This window comes from Rana temporaria, chromosome 4 (genome assembly GCF_905171775.1).
Source record: "Rana temporaria chromosome 4, aRanTem1.1, whole genome shotgun sequence".
NCBI classification, from domain to species: Eukaryota; Metazoa; Chordata; class Amphibia; order Anura; family Ranidae; genus Rana; species Rana temporaria.
Window position 1 is genome coordinate 338,048,550 of NC_053492.1, and position 20,450 is coordinate 338,068,999.

The 20,450-nt window shown below is 44.7% G+C and overlaps 2 protein-coding genes across 3 annotated transcripts in view; one reads left to right on the plus strand and one right to left on the minus strand.

Moving 5' to 3' along the window:
* MAP4K3 (mitogen-activated protein kinase kinase kinase kinase 3) overlaps positions 1 to 20,450 on the plus strand; it is an 831,592-nt gene that overhangs the window by 441,827 nt on the left and 369,315 nt on the right. For both annotated transcript variants that reach the window (XM_040350750.1, XM_040350751.1), the window contains exon 13: positions 12,775 to 12,853. In XM_040350750.1, the coding sequence (XP_040206684.1) occupies positions 12,775 to 12,853 (79 nt within the window). The remainder of the gene's footprint in view (positions 1 to 12,774; positions 12,854 to 20,450) is intronic.
* Positions 8,285 to 9,739, minus strand: LOC120937487 (UDP-glucuronic acid decarboxylase 1-like). Its single transcript, XM_040350752.1, has one exon. The coding sequence runs from the start codon at positions 9,589 to 9,591 to the stop codon at positions 8,326 to 8,328; it is 1,266 nt and encodes a 421-aa protein (XP_040206686.1). The 5' UTR covers positions 9,592 to 9,739; the 3' UTR covers positions 8,285 to 8,325.

A 20,450-nucleotide genomic window follows, 5' to 3' on the forward strand; every position in this document is an offset into this window, starting at 1 on the left:
GCATAAAACATGGTTGCTTTATTTTCACTTTAAAAAAAAAAAAAATGTTTTCAAATGTCCTCATAAGGACAAAAATAATAAATAAACTTAAAAATTGATTAGATACAGTTCAGATGCAAGTTCACCTATAAATGCAGCATGTTCAGATTTCAAAAGAGTGGGATTGTTCAAAAGGCACCCATAAGACTAATATTATTGTAGGCAGCTGAAGTAGTCTCCATGTGATGACAGTTTTTTTCAGTCATTTAGTGAAGGCAAGTGAAGACAACGCCTTTTTTCTTTATCATACATCACGGGACACAGAGCAACCATAATGATGACTATATGGTTTATACGCCACCTACTGGTGGATTGACACTGGAATTTAAACAGGAAATCCTCCCCTATATAACCCCTCCTACACAGGAAGGACCTCAGTTTTTTCCAGTGTCTGTAAGGTGGAAATGGTCACTGATGTGATACATGTGCTCTTCTTGGAGCATACTTTGAAGGTCTGGAACAATTCTACTGAAAATCAAGGACTTCAATCGTATCCATTTGAAAAAGCTGTCAGCCGAAAATGGATGGTACCCAAGCCTCATGGGAAGGAGAGAAGATTCCTCAAGGTTTGCCTGTAATGCAGCCATATGTCGCTAGACCCTGTGTAATGGAACCATGTGCAGTGTTCTGACCAAGGTGCTTTCCTGCAGGGTGCTATACAGGTCCAGGGCAGTGGACCCCAAATTAAGTTGGACCCAGTCCTTGAAGGTCTTTTCTGACAGCATGTTGTGATGGGTGAAGATTGGACTCCTGTTATGCTCAGAGTCCTGCAGCAGAAATGGTAAGTTTGCAATTTTTTGCAATAAAAAAAAACAGATCTGACTGGTCTTCTCCCAGTAGCCCCTAGGGGCAATGTGCTGTTTAAAACATGCTCTGTGTACTAGGAGTATGGGCTCCCGTTTCTCCTCCAGCCACTAGAGGGCACTAGGGGCCTATTTCTAAATAGGCAGGAAGTGGAGGGGTGACCATGTTTGCCATGTGCACGGCAGGGCCTCTTGAGACATAACATCAGCTCATGGATACTAATGACATGTGAGTACTTGCTATGGGAGACGTGTCGCCAGAGGAGTAATGGTTATATACTGCATACTTACTTCTTAATCCAGGGGGCCTGTACAACTGTAAGTCGATACACCCCTAGCAGTGCACTTTAAAGTGGTTGTAAACCCTTTACAACCACTTTATGCTACAGGTAAGCCTAAAATAAGGCTTACCTCTAGCTACCCAGGATATCTCCTAAACCTGCACGGTTTAGGAGATATGCCCTGTCCCCTACATGTACAATAAAGCTAACTGAATCAATGGCACATGTATGCCGTTACCGCCGGCTCCCACGCCCAGGAGTAACGTCATTGCGGCTGCCAATCACAGCGCTGGAGCTGCGATACCCGGAAGTAATCCCCGAGAGAGATGTCGCTGGAGGGGGTGGGGGGTACGAGGACCGCTGTGGGGGCTTCCATCTAAGGTAAGTAATTCATAATGAGCTAGTATGCTATGCCTTTATGCCTTTGCCTTTGTCTTGCAGGGTTCTTTTTTTTTTTTTATTATTATTTTGTATATGGTTTACAACCACTTTAAAGTGCTATGTCTCCAGAATACTGTGCATTTGGCACAAAAATAGTATGGGGCCGGTGCAGTTGAACAGGTGCATACTTGCAAACTTCAGAATAATGTGCATTTGGTCTGCAGGAGCTTAATTTTAGGCTGATCTGTAGCAGGAAAAGGCTGCATGCATATGTGCTAAACTAGTTAAAACTAGTATGGGGCCAAGTGCAGTTGGGCAGGTGCAGCATAGTATACATGCTTGCAAGCTTGTTACCTAAACACAAGCTTGAATAAACACATGTGTTGCGTAGATGTTGCTTATGATGTTGTACATACATGTGGCATAAGCACATGTTTGGGAGAACATGGGAATCTGTGCACTTGAAGTAGATGTGTCTCCAGAATAGCATGCATTGGGTCTGCAGGAACTTAGTTTTGGGCTCCTTTTTTTTACAGTTCTGTGACTTGAAAGTCGCGCGATTTTTTGGTAATTTTTGCAATGACTGTGGTGTAATTTTGCAGCATGAAGCAGCGCCTGTGTAATCTTGAGGTCTATGGGGCTCAAGTCACGCCAAGGTCGGACTTGAAGACGCACAGATGTGAGGGGTACTCATTGGAAATCATGGGGTATGACTTGTCAGACAACCTTGCAGTCCCAAGTCGCAGGACGGGTCACACAGGTGTAGAAGAGGCCTTAGGCTGTTGAAGTAGCATAGAAGCTGCATTAAATGCCTATGTACTTGGCTAATCCTAACGATAACTAGTATAGGCCCAGGTGCAGAGGTGCAGCATAGTATACATGTTTCATAATGCTTGCTTACTTGCATAGAACACAAGCCTGCATAGGCACATGTTTGCAGAGGGCCCCTGTGCCCGGCAAGCAGGCGGCGCCCATCTGCCCAGCATGCAGCCCCCCAAGGCTGGCCGCGACAGCACGTTTACGTGGCCGCATGTGTGTAGACACAGTTTTTTTTTAAGCATGTGTTTGTATAAACGCGTGGGCATAAGTGTGTATGCATGTTGCATAGATTGAGCTCACCCTTACAAGGTGTTCATTTTGTCAAAAAGGTTTACTTAGCAATATTTCATTGAGAGTGAGTTTGCTAAGAAATAACGTATGCCTTTGGTGGATCCGGCAGTTTATTATCATAACTCCACCCTTATTTGTCCAGTGGAGGGGGTTCTGGCATTTAATGATTCCTTGAACTATGTGTTTGCATGGATGCATGTTTGCATAAACACATGGTGCATAGACACAATTGCGTAGATACGTGTTGCGTAACATATGTTGCATAAACACATTTCATAAATGCATGCTTGCTTCTGTGATTCCATAAATGCATGTCTCCATGGGCACGTATTGCGTAGGTGTGTGTTTGCATGTATAGGCTTGGTCTGTTCAGTGATGACCTCTCTGCAAGAGGTAGATTTCGGGGCCCATAATCGTAAGAAAACTCATCAGACTCATCACATATTTCTGTAATTGCAGTGGAAAGTCGTCTGTTTTCTTTTTTGTGACCATCCTTTGGGCTGGCCACAGCTTCTGAGGTTCACAAAGCTCCTAGCTCTGGTGCTGGACTTGCTAAAGACGCAGGGTGTGTCAATCTCAGTATACCTCAATAACCTTTGCTCAGGAAACAGTTGGTCCAGATTTTCCTTCGATACATTTTACTCCAGGTCTTGGTAGAGGATCATTCTCTCTGTCTGGAAACTTGAAGGTCCAGGCATTGGATTGCCAGAGAGCTCTGTTCCTGGGGTTTTGCACAGCAAAAGATTGGTGGTTGATGGTTCTGAATCTAGAAAGGTTGAATTCTTCTTTTCAGGTATTGGAAGATAATAACCACTGATGCCAGTTTCTCCATTTGGTTTGAGGGTGGCTACAGTTCAGTGGACTTGATCTCCACACGAGAGTACACTGCCCATAAATATCTTCAAGCTTTTGGCCAGTATAAAGTATGCCTTGCTCTGGATTATGGTACAAACCAGTTGTAGGTTCTATCCGGGATAGCCTCTACAGGGGCATATATATCAACCACCAGGAGTCATGCGGCTCAGGAAGGTGAACGCATGCTGTCTGAGACAGCACAAAGAATAGGGGCAGGGGGAACTCTGCAGGTGAATCTACTAGATTCCAAGTTCTACAACAAGTTGGGACAGGTTGTGTCCAGGACGAGGGTCTTACTGGCAATGGGAGTAGATGCATTGGTAACGCCTTAGGGGCCAGTTCTCCCTTATTGAAGCTTTCCCTCTGTTTGTACTTCTGCCACATCTTTTGGGAAGAATCCCGAAGGGGATAACACTAATAATGATGTTAGCCCAGGAGGGCTTGGTACACTGACATGGCAAGTCCTGTGGGGGTCGCTTCTTGGACACTCCCAGTCCAGCGGGACCTAATGGTCTTGAGTTATGTATCTCAACACTGTTAAGCCCCTGGAAGCCAGCTTCGGGGAACTTTAATTACAGGACTTGGAAATATATATTTCGCTTATCGTCCATGGACGGACACAGCTCCATAAATCTTGACAAGTGAGTTATGTTCCTGTTCACAGGAGAGGACTAGGCAGAAACATGTTAGATAATTAAATACATGTTACTTTAACAGAGTTGAACAGCCCCGCCCAGGGGGCGGTCACTCCGGGCATAACCCCCCTCCCTGCAGCATACAGCCTCAGTTTATTTCTACCTAGCAAAGGAGAAGGACGTATGGTTCCCTTTGGGCCCAGCGCCCTAAGGAATTTTTTTATTTTCTTTTATTTTTGAAGAATCTTTTATCAACTGTCGGCTTAGAGACAGGCTGGATATATAGGTCCTTGTAGTCTCCTCAGTCCAGCCAGCGAGCATGAGCACACCTTTGCAAAGAGGCTGGGTCTGCCACGACATACCCCATGGCTCCTGGGGTGGGCAGTGAGCTTTGGCTCCAGGGTCCACATATGACTGGGCTGTTGTTTTGTCTCACTCACAGCGAACCGGGCCGACAGCTACTCCTACGTGGTGTATGGCTGTCAGAAATGCGTCAGTGGGTCCTCGCATGAATGGGTGAGTACAGTCCTTCCCGCTTCGGCGGGTCGGTACGGCTGAGCATTCCTGGGATTCGGGGGTCCTCCTGTCCTCCCTTCCCTGCTCTCTGTCATATTTCCCTCTGCTGTTCTATTGCTGCCGGGGTGAACCTGTGGGGGGCTCATTTTCCCACCAGGGGACTGTGGGGTGTCTGGCCCTGTGTATTTCTGTGGGGGGGTGTGTTTGCTTCAGATAGGCCTCATTAGGCCTTCTCATCCACGTTGCGGCGTTTTGCAGCGCCGGCGCCACTTTTTTGTAGCCTGCTGTTACCATTGTGAATTCCCATTGGTGGACATTTTGTTGTGGTCGCGCTATGGCGCAGCTTACTATTGCGGTCGGCCATTTTTACTGTGGCCGTTTCCTGCTCTATCTGAGGCGTCCAGCGGCCATTTTGGAGGTGGTTTTGGCCTCTAGTGCTAGGCTTACACAGCGCGCAGCACAGATCTCCTCATGATTTTAGTTCACAGCTTTACCTCACAGCGTTTCTCCTCACACACACACTGTGTTCTGAGGGCAGGCAGCGGCGCTGAATGGTCTCCTCCTGTGATTGGTGAGTCCCCTGGGTAACCCCCGGTCAGCGCAGCAAGGAGGGTGGGCTTTATTCAGGTCTAGAATGGGTCACTGAGAGCTTTCTGGATGGAGTAGGTGTCTAGTTCTTCCTCCCCACAAATATGCCAGAGGTGGCAGCTGGGGCTCCTGCACCTGCGGTTCACGGACACTTGTCGGAGCGGTGTGCGGGTGTTGGGGGGGTTGAAAAGTGTCCCCTCGCCCCACCATCCCCTGGGGACTGCTCTGACTCAGACCAGGACCTGGCTTTTCCGGTCCCTGGTTCTGTGTTGTATGTGAAAATGGACCAGGACCTTCCTTGTGAAGAGTACTCCTCTCTTGGGTCAGTGACAAGGCACTTATCAGACTCCCTTATGCTGTATAGTGCAGCGGAGGGCTCAGTCTTTTTTGGGCACACAATTCAGACCACTCTGTGAAAGTTTTTCCTTATATGTCCTTTTTTCATTGATAAGGAATGGGAAAGGCCGCAGAAGTCCTTGTAGTTCCTCAGCGCCTGATGGTTCGGTACCCTTTTGAGGAGAGCTTTAAAAAAATGGGCTCCTCCTCAGGTAGTGGCCCCCTGGGGCCTAGTTTAAAAGGAGTGTCCACTCTCCCTATGGAAGGGACCCCTGCCTTCAAGGACTATACTGATAGGAGGTCCGAGGCACTGACCCGCTCCATGTTTGCCATGCTGGGGTCTGCATCACAGCCTATTGTGGCCGCAACCTTGGTGGCTCTGACACTCACTGAATGCAACAGACTGTGGAGGAGCACCAGCTCCCTCCCAAATGTGTTAGACTGGCTGACCAGTTGGTCCAGGGCCTTGTATATGTCTGTGATGCTACACTGGATGCAGCATCCTTGATATCCAGAGCCTCTGTTTCGGCAGTGGTTTTGCGCCCGCCTGATTAGGCTAAAATGCTGGTCTGCTGACCAAGCATCCAAAATAGCCCTGGCTGATTTACCCTTCAGGGGTGGGAGGTTTTTTTGTACCTCGCTGGATGACATTATCAAGGATGTCACTGGGGTAAGAGCACTGTCACTGGGGGTAAGAGCACTCTCCTCCCTCAGTCCACCAGGGGAAAGGAGCCGTGCCGTAAGCCGAGTCCTTCGTTCCCCACTCAGAAGCAGTATTTTCATCAGTCAGGGCCCACGGGTAACCCTCCCAGGCCGACAAGGGCTCAGCTGGGGGACAGAAACGTCCCTGGGTGTGTAAGCCGAACAAGCCGGGAACCCAAACCTGCCAATGCATAAAGCCTTGTCCCAGCCCGACTCATGGGTGGAGGGGCGGCTTTGCAGGTTCACAGCTCGGTGGACCTCCCTGCTCTCCGACCAGTGGGTCTGCGAGGTGGTCTCTTCGGGGTACAAGATAGTTATTTCCTATACACCGAACAGATTCTTTCCCTCAAGTCTCCCTCTCCTTCCGGCTCATTGGTCTGCCCTGCTAGGGGCAGAGCAGGACTTGCTAAGCTGCGGGGTAATTTTACCCGTCCCGCAGGACAAGAGGTTTCAGGGATTTTATTCAAATATTTTTATGGTCCCGAAGAAGGACGGGGTCTGTCCAATTTTGGACCTCAAGGCCCTTAATGCCTTTGTGAGGGTAAGAAAGTTCTGCATGGAATCCATTAGTTCGGTGGTAGCTGCGCCCCATCTGGGGGACCTTCTGGCGTCCTTGGACATCAAGGACGCTTACTTGCATGTCCCAATTTGCGGGACATGCAAGATCGGGACTGCTTTGTACCATTTGAACAGAGGTAAGTATAACATGTTTATTTAAAAAAGTAATTACATCTTTACCATCACTAAGGGTCACTAAAGGATTTTTTTTTAAGCTAAATAGCCTTCTTTATCTTACTGCAGTCCTGGTTTCATGTCCTCATTGTTCGTTTTTGCTTTGATGTTGCTGTAATTCCTCTCTATTCTGGACACTTCCTGGTTGTCTGTTTCCTGATCACCACAGTACTGGGAGATTTCTCACTGTGGTGACTAATCAAGGAGGTGTGTCTAAAACCCCTCAGCACCAATCCAGTTTCGTTTTGCAAAACCTTCACTGCCCTCTATTGGCTCTCTGGCTCTGTACATCAGAGAACCAGGAAACAACAGCAAAAACTAAACTAAACTGTAGGTACATTATATGATTTGTTTTTTATCTATTTTTAATCATTTTTAAAAGGAATCAGTTAACTATTATGTCTATATACCCTGTAAACAGTAATTTCAGCAAAACACATTTTCTTCCTTTAGTGTCCCTTTAAGGTTTTATGTATTGTGAGGGATTAGCTCGTGGGGAAATCAGTCTAAAAGCAGGCACTTTCTTTTAAGTCTGGCGGATGCCAGATTTTATTTATAAACGGTTTGCAGATTAAAATAAACAAAACAGTAAATTAAATCCTTGCCGTCCGGCGCTAAACTAAACAAACAGGATCTCCTCTCTATACAGTGTGGGGCTAGTCCCTGACACCCACAAAACATGCAGTAAAGCAAACCTTTTCAGTCCAGCACTCAGTGCTCCCCTCACTCAGGTCCCTTCCTGAGTTTCAAGCCAGAGCCCAGTTGTGCTCTCTTCCTGGACATTTAAAGTCCAGCTGATTGTGGACTCCAGTGGACCCAAACATCCGGACCGGAACCCTAGCCAGGCCCAGAGGCTGTAAAACCCGGAATGGATTCCGGTTCAGTCTCTCATGATGGAACGTATGCGAGGTGAAATGTACCTATGATCATGTATCGCACCTCGCATAGCGTCACATATCCTCCCCCTCTGCTCAAGCCCCTGCGGCTGAGCACTTGACCCAACCATACAGTGCACACGGGAGAGGGCATCTGCATTATTTTGGAGCTTCCTTGGCCTGTGCTCCACCGTAAATTTAAAAGGCTGTAGAGCCAGGAACCACCTTGTCACACAAGCATTTTTCTCCCTGTTATCACACATCCACTTCAGGGGAGCATGGTCTGTGACCAGCTTAAATGACCTCCCCAGTAGGTAATACCTCAGGGAGTCTAAGGCCCACTTAATGGCGAGACACTCCTTTTCTACGATGGCATAATTTTTCTCTTAGAAAAGGAACAAACGGGAGAGGCAGAACAAAAATTAGATCTTGTTAAACCATCAAGAGATCCTAGTTTTTTTTTATGGAGTGTTCAGCTGTGTCGCATCCTGCTTTTTTTTATCCTTGCAGGTTTAGGCTTGGGGATATACTGATTGTTTTCTTGGTATTCAAGTTCCTTCCTAAAGTAGTGGATGGTTTTGTTCAAGCCTTCCTCCAGTGGAACCACAGGTTCCCAACCAAGCAGAAGTTTGGCTTTTCTGATGTCTGGCTTTCGTCTTTGAGGATCATCTTGAGCTTCAGAAAGAAAGCCGATTTCCCCTCCACTACCAACAAGGTGTTTAATTAATCTAGCAAATTCCAGGATAGTGTGCTCTTCCGGGTTCCCCAGATTAACAGGACTGCTGACATTACTGTTCATTAAAGCTACAAGTCCATTAACCAAGTCACTGACATATTGAAATGCTCTGGTTTGAGATCCTGATCCGTATACAGTTAAAGGCTCTCCCTGGAGTGCCTGCAGAATAAAGTTACTGACGACTCTTCCATCATTCATGTGCATGCAGGGGCCAAATGTATTAAATATCCGAGCCACTCTGACCTCCACACCTTCCTGTTTCATGTAAGCGTAGCACATAGTTTCTGCCACTCTCTTCCCTTCGTCGTAACAGGCACGAGGACCAATGGGGTTCACGTGTCCCCAGTAGTCTTCATTTTGAGGATGCACTTCAGGATCTCCATAGACCTCTGAAGTGGAAGCCAGTAAAAGGCGAGCACCAACGCGTTTTGCCAACCCCAACATGTTTAATGTCCCAATGGTGTTGGTTTTTAGTGTTTTGATGGGGTTATACATATAGTTTGGAGGAGAAGCTGGTGAAGCCAAGTGGTAAATCTGGTCCACTTCAATGTAAAGTGGTTCAACCACATCATGATTAATAAGCTCAAAATTCTCATGACCGATCCAGTGCTCCACATTTCTTTTACGACCTGTGAAAAAGTTGTCGACGACAGTGACTTCATGGCCATCCATCATCAATTTGTCTGTAAGGTGTGACCCTACAAATCCCGCACTGCCTGTTATCAAAATTCTCTTTCGATCTTTTTCTGATAAGAATTTCACAGGAGGGTATTTCTGTGTGAAGCTTTTTTCTAAATCCCTTATCTTTTCTCTTAAAGGTGCAATCACCTCTTCTATTTTCATTTCCATTTTCTGCTCTCCATTTTCTTGGAGTGACCTGCTCATGTTGACAAAGTTTCCCCAAACAGAGGCAACATAGGCGATCAAGGCGAGTGCAATGAGCAGCTTCATCATCCTCCTATTGATCGCAGTCAGCAGCCGATGCACTCTGTTTCTGACCATCCCAGGCCGGACCGCGTTCCGTGCCCGAGCTCGTACCCGGGGACATGGAACCCGGCGTCACAGACAGTGCAGGAGGGAGGTGGGGGGGATTGGAAAGCTCTGGAGTAAGGGTACAAGCGAGAGTTCCTGCCCGGCCAGGACACCACACATGCGTAGTACGAATGCACACTTCACTTTGCTGTGCTACGGACAGGGAATCCGTGATGGGAACGTCAGGTATCACGGGTATCCGGTCTGTTGGAAGTGGGGACGTGGCCAGTAAAGTCTCTCGGTCCTTCCAGGGCTTTAAGAGATTTACATGGTAAATTTGGTGTGGTTTCCTTTTCCCTGGCTGGTAGACTTTGTAGTTTACCTCCCCCACCCTTTGGACAACCTCAAAGGGACCCTGCCACTTGGCTAAAAACTTACTTTCTACCGTGGGAACCAGTACCAACACTCTGTCCCCTGGGTTGAAAGTACGGACCCTGGCACCCCGGTTATAGACCCTCCTTTGGGCCTCCTGGGCTCGCTCCATATGTTCCCGTACTAGGGGCAGAACGGCTGCGATTCAGTCCTGCATCAAGGAGACATGCTCTATTATGCTCCTATATGGGCTGACGACCTCTCCTTCCCACGTTTCTTTAGCAATATCTAGCAGGCCCCTGGGATGCCTACCATACAAGAGCTCAAAGGGGGAATAGCCTGTGGAGGCCTGTGGAACCTCTCGTATGGCAAACATGAGATATGGAAAAGGGAAAAAATTGCGCTAACAAATAATAAATCGATTAAGTGAATAAATATGGAGGCAGCAATTGCGTGACCTAACACAAAATAATAGAAAAAAACAGAAAAATTGCGCCAGCCTAATACATGCAATAAAGTCCTTATGTGTATCCACAAAAATTTATCAAATTATTTAAGGAGAAGATCGCACAAAATACGTGCAAAAATAAATGTAAATGAGTCCTTAATAGTGCACATATGCAACATAAGAGTCCAAAATAATAAAATCCAGAACAAACGACACCCAGTGTGTGATTAATGACATAAGTGTGATCCGCCACCACATGGACTGAAGCTTACCACAAGGCAACCAAATAACAGCGTTATTTATGGTTAACACCAGGATACTCCAGAGTATGAGGAACAGCTTGGATTGAACCCGGGATGTAAACAGACCACAATACACAGAAATCCTCGGCGGGATATACGGGATCTAATGTGCAGCACTCCTCCTCAAACCGTCTCTTATTGCCCAGTCGATAGTAAACATGTAGGGAAGGAGACCGCACATAGGGTAGTAGGTATCAACAATTTATTTAAAAGTAATTAAAACTACTTACAAGCGTACAGCAAGTATGAGCATAAAAACAAATGCCGGCCGGCATATAGCAGAAGTCCTTCCTGAACGCGGTGACGTCACTGCACGCTGTCCCAGACGCGTTTCGTCACAAATTGACGTTTTCAATGGGAATGTAGATCCCGTATATCCCGCCGAGGATTTCTGTGTATTGTGGTCTGTTTACATCCCGGGTTCAATCCAAGCTGTTCCTCATACTCTAGAGTATCCTGGTGTTAACCATAAATAACGCTGTTATTTGGTTGCCTTGTGGTAAGCCTCAGTCCATGTGGTGGCGGATCACACTTATGTCATTAATCACACACTGGGTGTCGTTTATTCTGGATTTTATTATTTTGGACTCTTATGTTGCATATGTGCACTATTAAGGACTCATTTACATTTATTTTTGCACGTATTTTGTGCGATCTTCTCCTTAAATAATTTGATACATTTTTGTGGATAAACATGAGATATGGTAGCAAAAAATCACAGTCTCTCCCATCCTTGTCGACCACCTTTTTCAACATACTCTTCAATGTTTTATTAAACCTTTCGACCAGACCATCTGTCTGGGGGTGGTAGACAGAAGTACGGAGATGGGAGATTTTGTACAATCTACACAATTCCTTGGTAACCCTTGACATAAAAGGGGTGCCTTGATCGGTCAAGATCTCTTTTGGGATCCCCACTCGACTAAACACCTGGACTAATTCCTTGGCAATAACCAGTCTGTAAGCAGGCACTTTCTTTTAAGTCTGGCGGATGCCAGATTTTATTTATAAACGGTTTGCAGATTAAAATAAACAAAACAGTAAATTAAATCCTTGCCATCCGGCGCTAAACTAAACAAACAGGATCTCCTCTCTATACAGTGTGGGGCTAGTCCCTGACACCCACAAAACATGCAGTAAAGCAAACCTTTTCAGTCCAGCACTCAGTGCTCCCCTCACTCAGGTCCCTTCCTGAGTTTCAAGCCAGAGCTCTGTTGTGCTCTCTTCCTGGACATTTAAAGTCCAGCTGATTGTGGACTCCAGTGGACCCAAACATCCGGACCGGAACCCTAGCCAGGCCCAGAGGCTGTAAAACCCGGAATGGATTCCGGTTCAGTCTCTCATGATAGAACGTATGCGAGGTGAAATGTACCTATGATCATGTATCGCACCTCGCATAGCGTCACAGTATATATATATTTATTTATTTGTTTTGTGACACAGTAAAATGGATTAATAATTGCATTATTCATTTGCATATTGGAGCTATAACAGGGTCCTGAAGAAACCATTTTGAAAGTTGAACAAATAACACTCCATGATAAGGAGAGCCATTTCAATACTTTTTTAGTTTGAGAATAACCACGAGTTGTTATATAAATTTGAGTTGTTATATAAATGTTGTGCTGATATCTGTTTAACATAGACACATAGGGAGCGGAGAGAAAATAGGTATCTGAGTCTGCTCATCATGTCCTTACAGTAACCTTCACTACTGCCAAATGTACTTCCTCCACTATGTGTCAGTGTGCACATTACTTTTGTGAGACATTCTGGACTTTGATAAGCTAACATATAAAGCAAATATAAAAAGATTGCATTTAGCAGGTGACTTTCTGTGTAATGGCTAGCTGTATTATGCAGTAAATGTTTTTGTTAATAGGGGAATTTACAAAAACTAGACCAGCAATCTCTCTGAAGTTTGGATATTTTTTTCTGTAAAATTTTCACTCCTAACTCATTCACATTCATATTAGATCATTATTACTAATATTTTTTTTTTTTTTGCCAAGTTGAAGTCTAGCTGAAGCATGTTGTTTTATTTACCTAAAACAGAGAATGTGTTCAACAATATTGTTTTTGTTCTTTCAGCCTCCTGTTGTCGTTCCTCACAGAATTCACTCAACAAGTAGGAGTGTGAGGGAAGAAAAGACACGGTCAGAAATTAACTGTAAGCATTCAAAAGAATTGTACTTGTGGGATACGGAAAAATTGTTAATGTTACATGGTTTCTTTCTTTGTAGGCCTGAGTTGTTGTTTTCATGTGTGTCATTAACTAATAACTTTGTTTAGCATCTTTAAGGCCGCGTACAGACAAGCAAACATGTACGATGAAACCGGTCCGCCGGACCGTTTTCACCGTACATGTCTGCCCGGGGATTTCTGTATGGTGGCTGTACTCACCATCATACAAAAATCCGCGCGTAAACAATACGCGGGGCGTGGCCGTGACGATGACGCGGCGACGTGGGCGGCCCTGCCAGTTCAATGCTTCCACGCATGCGTCAAAGTCATTCGATGCATGCGAGGGATGGCGGCCGCTTGGACATGTACGGTAGTTCTGTACAGACGACCGAACATGTCCGAGCGGACAGGGCTGTTTTAAAACAAGTTGGGAAATATTTGCCCGCTGGAAAAAGGCCTGGCGGGCAAATGTACGCTGGAATCCTGTCCGCTCGGGCCTACACACGACCGAACATGTCTGCTGAAACTGGTCCGCGGACCAGTTTCAGCAGACATGTTCGGTGGTGTGTACGGGGCCTAATAGGCAGAATCATTGGTCTTTTCTGTTTCTTGGAGATTTCAGAAGTGAATTCCTGATCCTACCAGCTACATTGTCTTACACCTTTTTGATATCATGTATAATGCATAACAATTAAAGATTCAGGGTTTTTTGTTTTTTTTTTCATTAGGATCCCCTAAGAGAGAAAAAGAGTGAAAAGGAACTAAAGGCTGTTGCCAAAACTGAAAAAAAAAATGTTTTTAATTAACTGACCAATAAAAGTATCTTGTCACTATTGCAAATACTTTGGTCTGTCCTCTTCTGCTGCTTCTCTCCTTTTTTTCAAATTTCTTTAAATAAGTTGCACAGGTTCCTACCTATGTGTCTACATTGTGTCCCCAACTCCAGCAGCTTAGTATGAGCAAATTATTGTTTATTATAAGACATCAAGATCTTTCTTTATGTAGAGAATTAGGAGAAGATGGATATCCACACTCCAGAAGAACTTCAGTAAGTTGTCTTTATTCCATAAAAATAAGCATACAAAACAAAACACAGCCACAGAAGGGGACAGCCGACATGTTTCGCACTATGTTAGTGCTTAGTCATGGCTAAGCACTAACATAGTGCAAAACATGTTGGCTGTCCCCTTCTGTGGCTGTGTTTTGTTTGGTATGCTTATTTTTATCGACTAAAGACAACTTACTGAAGTTCTTCTGGAGTGCGGCTATCCATCTTCTCCTAATTCTCTACATTTTGCCTCGTGCATTGCCAGCACCTTGGTTCCCTGAGAGGTTCTTTAATTGCTCACAAGACCCACCGGGAGCGGTTACTCCCTTCTTAAGATCTTTCTTAAGGCCTTATTAAAGCCAAACTATTATGATTTTTAATCCACATCATTTTTAAAACTGCTGTTTTATTCCTTTTTTTGTGCTATGTATGCTATATAAGTTTTGTCCATTGAGAGACACAGGATTCTTAGAAAACTGGGTTATGCTGCTGCCTACAAGAGAATTGGTCACCAAAAGAAAAAACCCATAGGCCAGCTTGAGGTTGGCAATCCTTCCCTATACACAGCATACTCTGTTTTTGCTAGTGTTGTAAAGGGAATGACGGCTTTCTCAGTTATTCTGATTTCTAGACCCTTCTCTTCATGTTATTCTTCTACCAACAGCTGCTAGTTAATTCAGACCAAGCCTCTTTGGTTGGGCAGTCTCGCTACTGCAGCCATCAAGCACCATTTGGTGTGTTACTTAATCACTGTGACAGCGCTTCTCCATAGAGCAATCACATGCTTCCCAATATTTCTGGCCTTTCACAGTAGGGTGCTTTGTTGTTACAGAGATATTGCAATGCTTTTGGTTGACCTTGGCTGCGAAAACTCACTTTCTGTTTGCTTTTACCTATGCAGGCCAAGCCTCATGCTAAGAGTACCTCCAGTTTATCGGGCCTTAGGGCTGACTTTCTGATAACCACTTAGGCGGAGGATGTCTTGTTCGTTCCTCCATCTATCAATCTCTTCCCTTGTTTTTGGGTACTCTTCTGTACTTGCTCATCAAGGTTTTGGCCTGAGTCTTAGCTCCTCTCCTCTGCAATCTCAGGGCATCCCAGTGATTGGATACCTGGATAAACTTCTCCTGTGGTACCAGCCATTATGGACTCTGGAAGACATGTTGGTTATAGTGAAAACTCTTAAAGGAAAGAAAAAGAGAAAACACACAGGCTTTGTGCAGTTAACTTTTTAATAAATGAAAACTTAGATCAATGCAATCACATGTATTGCATCATGCAAAGTGCTTATCACTGTAATTGTGCAACCAGGAGCAATGGACCCTTTTTGGGGTGTTATTCTCATTTTAAAACCATCTGGGCAGGTGACCTACTACATAAATAGATACAAAATACACCCATCCCTAACCCATTAAAAAATGAATGACATTGTTCCCAATAAAAACACCCCATATAAGCATTGGACTACCTACCTTTCTGCTTAGTTACATTTGGGAATTTACAGGTAAGTATAATCTAAAACTCCTGCACAACCCTAAGAACCCATTAAATATAACAAAGCCACAAATATGATAATAATTGTCTTAATTTCAAGTGTTCCAAATAGATTGCGATTCATTTCCGAAAGCAGCATCTACACAAAAAAAAAAAACAGTTTAATGGACTAACCCCAACAGGGGTTAATATCCCATATCAGGATTGTTTCAAAAGGGATATGTCTAGTATGCATGCATTATCAAAAAAAGAATGGAGTTAGAGCAAGTGATAACAAGCAGCAAGGCACTGCAGATAACCTGAAAATGCAGCATTTTTCTGCCTGCCAGCTGACAGTTTTACCACATGGATATCTCAGACTTTACTGATGCTGGTTTTGCCAATTTTAGACGCAGTGTAGTAAATGGCTCTGGAAGTTTCCCTCCCTTGTTTTTTTTGTTGGCTTTTTAGCCTGTGTTGCCCAGTCTTCTTTTTTTACTGCTTTTTGAATGTCACAGTTTTTAAAGAATTGTGTCCCTGAGTGGATGATAGAGAAAACAGTGTTTTTGTGCTCACAAAATCCTTTTGCTGGAATCCATTGAGGCACAACAATCCCACCTTTCTTGTTCTTATAGCCATTGGCCTTGCTACTGCTTGCTATCAACTGAACATGTTGGATAAGTGAGGCCAGCCTACAGTTTTGGTCATCTAGTGTCCAGTAGGCAGCAGAATAAACCAGTTGTCTAAGAATCACGTGTCCCATAACTGACTTTGGGAAAGGGGATTCTATGGTTCATATAAAATACCCCATTTTTACAAATAAACGTTAAAAAAAATATAAAGGACTCCCAGGACAAAATTTTTGCTATGAGGCCTTCATTTTGAAATTTGGGACTGAATTGTCTAGTAAGAAATGTGTCACTGCACTTGTGTGTGTCAAGTCCAACCTGAGCTATTAGTTCTCTAAACAATATATTTCAGCTAAGGCTCAAAGATGGAATATCTTTGTGATTTAAATTTCAAACTATCTGATCAGACAAGAATTAATGTACAAATGTATTTTTCATTCTGCGTCTAGTGAATCTTGACACTTTCTAAAATTTCATAAGAAACCCAAGCTATTCAGTACAATAAGATGAGAGAGAAAAATCACCGCTCAAGAGAACCAGAGAGCCAATCTCCCAAGATCCGAACCAAGGGTGCAGGCAATGCAATCAGAATGCAAACTCGAAGAAAAAGGCTGGGACAGCCGCACTCCAAAAAAATTCCTTTTTAATAAAAATAGGTCACAAAATTGCATGCCACAGCCAAAAGGATCAGAACAAAAACTGACGCGTTTCGCACTGTATCTCAGTGCTTATTCATAGCTAGTGTACAGGCAGTCAAAGAAGAAAATATATACTTTACCAAGCAGTGAAAAGGGGAGGTTCTGAGAACAAATAAGTTAATCAGAGTCTCCTGTGAACATGGGTGTGTCTCAACAAGCGACTAAAGAGTGTCTCACACACACCTACCACAAGTCTGCAATTACCTAATTATGTCATGGTGCATGTGTGTGTTAACCCTAAAAAAGAGAGTGAAAAAAGAGAAGAAAAAAACATATATATATGAAAAAACCTAACTTGGATCCCAAGGACCCAACTCACCGCCGCCCCATAACAGGCCTAAATATTCTCTCCAAGATAATGGAGAAAATAGTGGTACAACAGCTGCAACAGCATCTGGATACCCACAATCTACTCGATCCATTTCAATCAGGTTTCCGTCCCGGACACGGGACAGAAACGGCCTTACTCAAAATATGGGACGATGCCCTCGAGGCCGCAGACGAGGGAGAATCCTGTCTCCTGGTTCTGCTGGACCTAAGCGCAGCCTTTGACACAGTAGACCACAAAATGTTACTGATGCGACTGGCCGAGGTAGCCAGAATCGCAGAAGGTGATTTACCATGGTTTTCCTCCTTTCTTGAAAACCGATCACAAACAGTGAAACTGGGATCTTTCACGTCGGAAAAACGCACGGTGCCATGTGGAGTCCCCCAAGGATCCCCCCTGTCACCGGTACTGTTCAACATCTATCTTCGCCCTCTCTTTGATATTATCAGTAGCCAAGAACTACTTTATCACTCTTATGCAGACGATACGCAATTGTATTTTCGCATCTGCAACAAAAAGGATCATCATATCAGTTTAGAGAAATGTCTCTCTTCGATAGAAAACTGGATGACTAAGAGTTATCTTAAACTCAACAGTTCCAAAACAGAACTTCTTATGTTTCACGCCAGCCGAAAGAGTCAACTGGCAACAACCTGGACACCGCCGCCCATTCTGGGCCAAATCATCACCCCTAGCTCCAAAGTCAAAAGTCTAGGAGTCATTTTTGACACCTTCATGACAATGGACGCACAAATAGGGTCAGTAGTCAGCGGATCGCACCATTTGTTGCGCCTACTACGCAGACTTATTCCATTTATCCCCAAAGAAGACGTAGCAGTCGTTGTGGGAACAATCGTGAATTCCAGACTGGACTATGCAAATGCCCTTTACCTCAGGCTCCCAAAGTACCAAATCGCTCGTCTGCAAGTCGTACAGAATACGGCCGCCAGACTGGTGACTGGGAAAAGGACATGGGAATCAATCTCACCTTCGCTGAGAAGCCTTCACTGGCTGCCAGTAAAAGACAGAATTGTATTTAAAGCACTCTGCCTGACACATAAGTGCATCCATGGGAAGGCGCCGCAATATCTTTGCGACGAGATAGAACCTCACAATTCTAATCGCGTTCTGCGATCCACTGACCAAAATCTGGTCAAGGTGCCAAAAACCAAATACAAGTCCAAAGGAGAAAGAAGGTTTGCTTTTCAAGGTCCGAGACTATGGAACGCTTTACCAACCAGCGTTCGGTTGGAGGAAAACCACCTGACTTTCAGAAGACAGATTAAAACTCTGCTCTTTTGATGTCATGAGACACGAAACATCAAGCGCCCAGAGGCGATTCAGTTCGCATGTGCCGCGCTATATAAGTTTTTCATTCATTCATTCATTCATTCATATATATATACCGTATTTATTCGTGTATAACGCACAAAATTTTATACCCAAAAAAAATTCCAAAGTTTGGGTGCGCGTTATACACAAGGACTCCATTGGCGGCCGGTCCATTGAGGGTGCAGGCGAATTGTGAGTTCGCACTGTGCCTTTCCTGGGATGCAGCCGCTCACTGTACGCGAGGGTGAAGAAAAAAAAAACGCCCCCACGTCGCGTACAGTGGGCGGCCCGAATTCCTTACTGTATAGTCGCCGCTTCAGTTCCTCGCCCGTAACGGTAAGCATTGCTTTTGTTAAGCATTGCGGTTGTCCCGATACCATTGTTCTGTCAGTCCCCGGGTGCAATGTTATACCTTTGTATCACCTTGCCCCCCCCCCCGCCACCGCCGCTACCGCTGTACATACCTTTCGTACAGCATATTCACCCGAGTTGCGAGTCCCGCGGGAGTGGGCGTTCCTAACACGTCTGTGATTGACGTTTTGCCCAAAACGAGCTCCCCCCGTCGCGTAAGCCGCGTCACGATTGGCGAAAGGAGCCGAACGGCGATGCGCATGCGCAGTATAGCGCCGACTCGCCGTTCGGCTCCTTTCGCCAACCGTGACGCGGCTTACGCGACGGGGGGAGCTCGTTTTGGGCAAAACGTCAATCACAGACGTGTTAGGAACGCCCACTCCCGCAACCCGGATGCACGGTGAATATGCTGTACAAAAGGTATGTACAGCATCAAAAAAATACCGTAATAGCCTTAATCGGATTGTGGGGGGCAGTGTAATAGTTTTTTTTTTTTTAATATGTTTATTGGGTTTTAAAAGATACAAATACCGGTACATATTAATGCAACAATTTGTTTAGCTACATTTATACAGAAATGCAATATCGTTCAGTGAAGAATCATATAATCCCTAAATAGGAGGGGATTACAACCATGTAGGAAACTTAGATTAGTACATATTGTAACTCGTGAAAGGGAAAAACATACATGGGGATCGGAGATCATAGGGAAAGTGTAATGAGCCCTTCCGTCAAAGATCATGAAAGTAATAATTGAAACAGAGATGTCATAGGAAATAAATATCACTATATCCATATAACTCATCAGACTCCTAGAAAGAATAGTCAAAAAAAGTAGTTTTTAGGGTGAATGCATATACAGGGGACATGGCTGGACATACAGGGGACATGGCTGGACATACAGGGGACATGGCTGGACATACAGGGGACATGGCTGTATATATGGGGACATGGCTGGATATACTGGGGACATGGCTGTATATACGGGGACATGGATGGATATACAGGGGACATGGATGGATATACGGGGGACATTGCTGGATATGGGGGGACATGGCTGCATGTGGGGGGACATGGCTGGATATGTGGGGGACATGGCTGCAATATGTGGGGGACATGGCTGCAATAATAAAAAAAAGTATCGGTACTTGTACTCAGTCCTAAGAAAGTGGTATCGGGACAACCCTACATTTTGTACAATTCAGTGTTCTTCATATTTTAATTGATATACTGGTACCCGTTAGATGGCAACTCAGGGTATCAAGAGAAAACGTTCTGCATATGATGCTTCATTCAAGCTCAAAGTCGTTGATCATGCTGAAATTCACGGAAATCGAGCAGCTAGCCGAGAATTCACTGTACCAGAGACGAATGTTAGAGAATGGAGAAAACAGAAAGTCGTCCTGAAAGATATGAATAAAACAAAAAAAGCACAACGAGGGAGACAAGCCATGTACCCAGACATGGAGAAGGAACTTTATGAATGGATCATTGACCAAAGAAGTAGTGGGTACATCGTCACATCACTCCACATTAGACTTCAAACCCAAAAGTTTTGCAAAGATTCAAACTTCAAAGCCTCTAATGGATGGACACAGAAGTTTATGAAAAGGCATGGACTTGCAATACGCCAGAGAACAAAGATAGCACAGAAGCTGCCTAATGATTTAGAAGAGAAGATCGCTTCATTCCATACCTTTATAATGAACCAACGCAAGCAGATT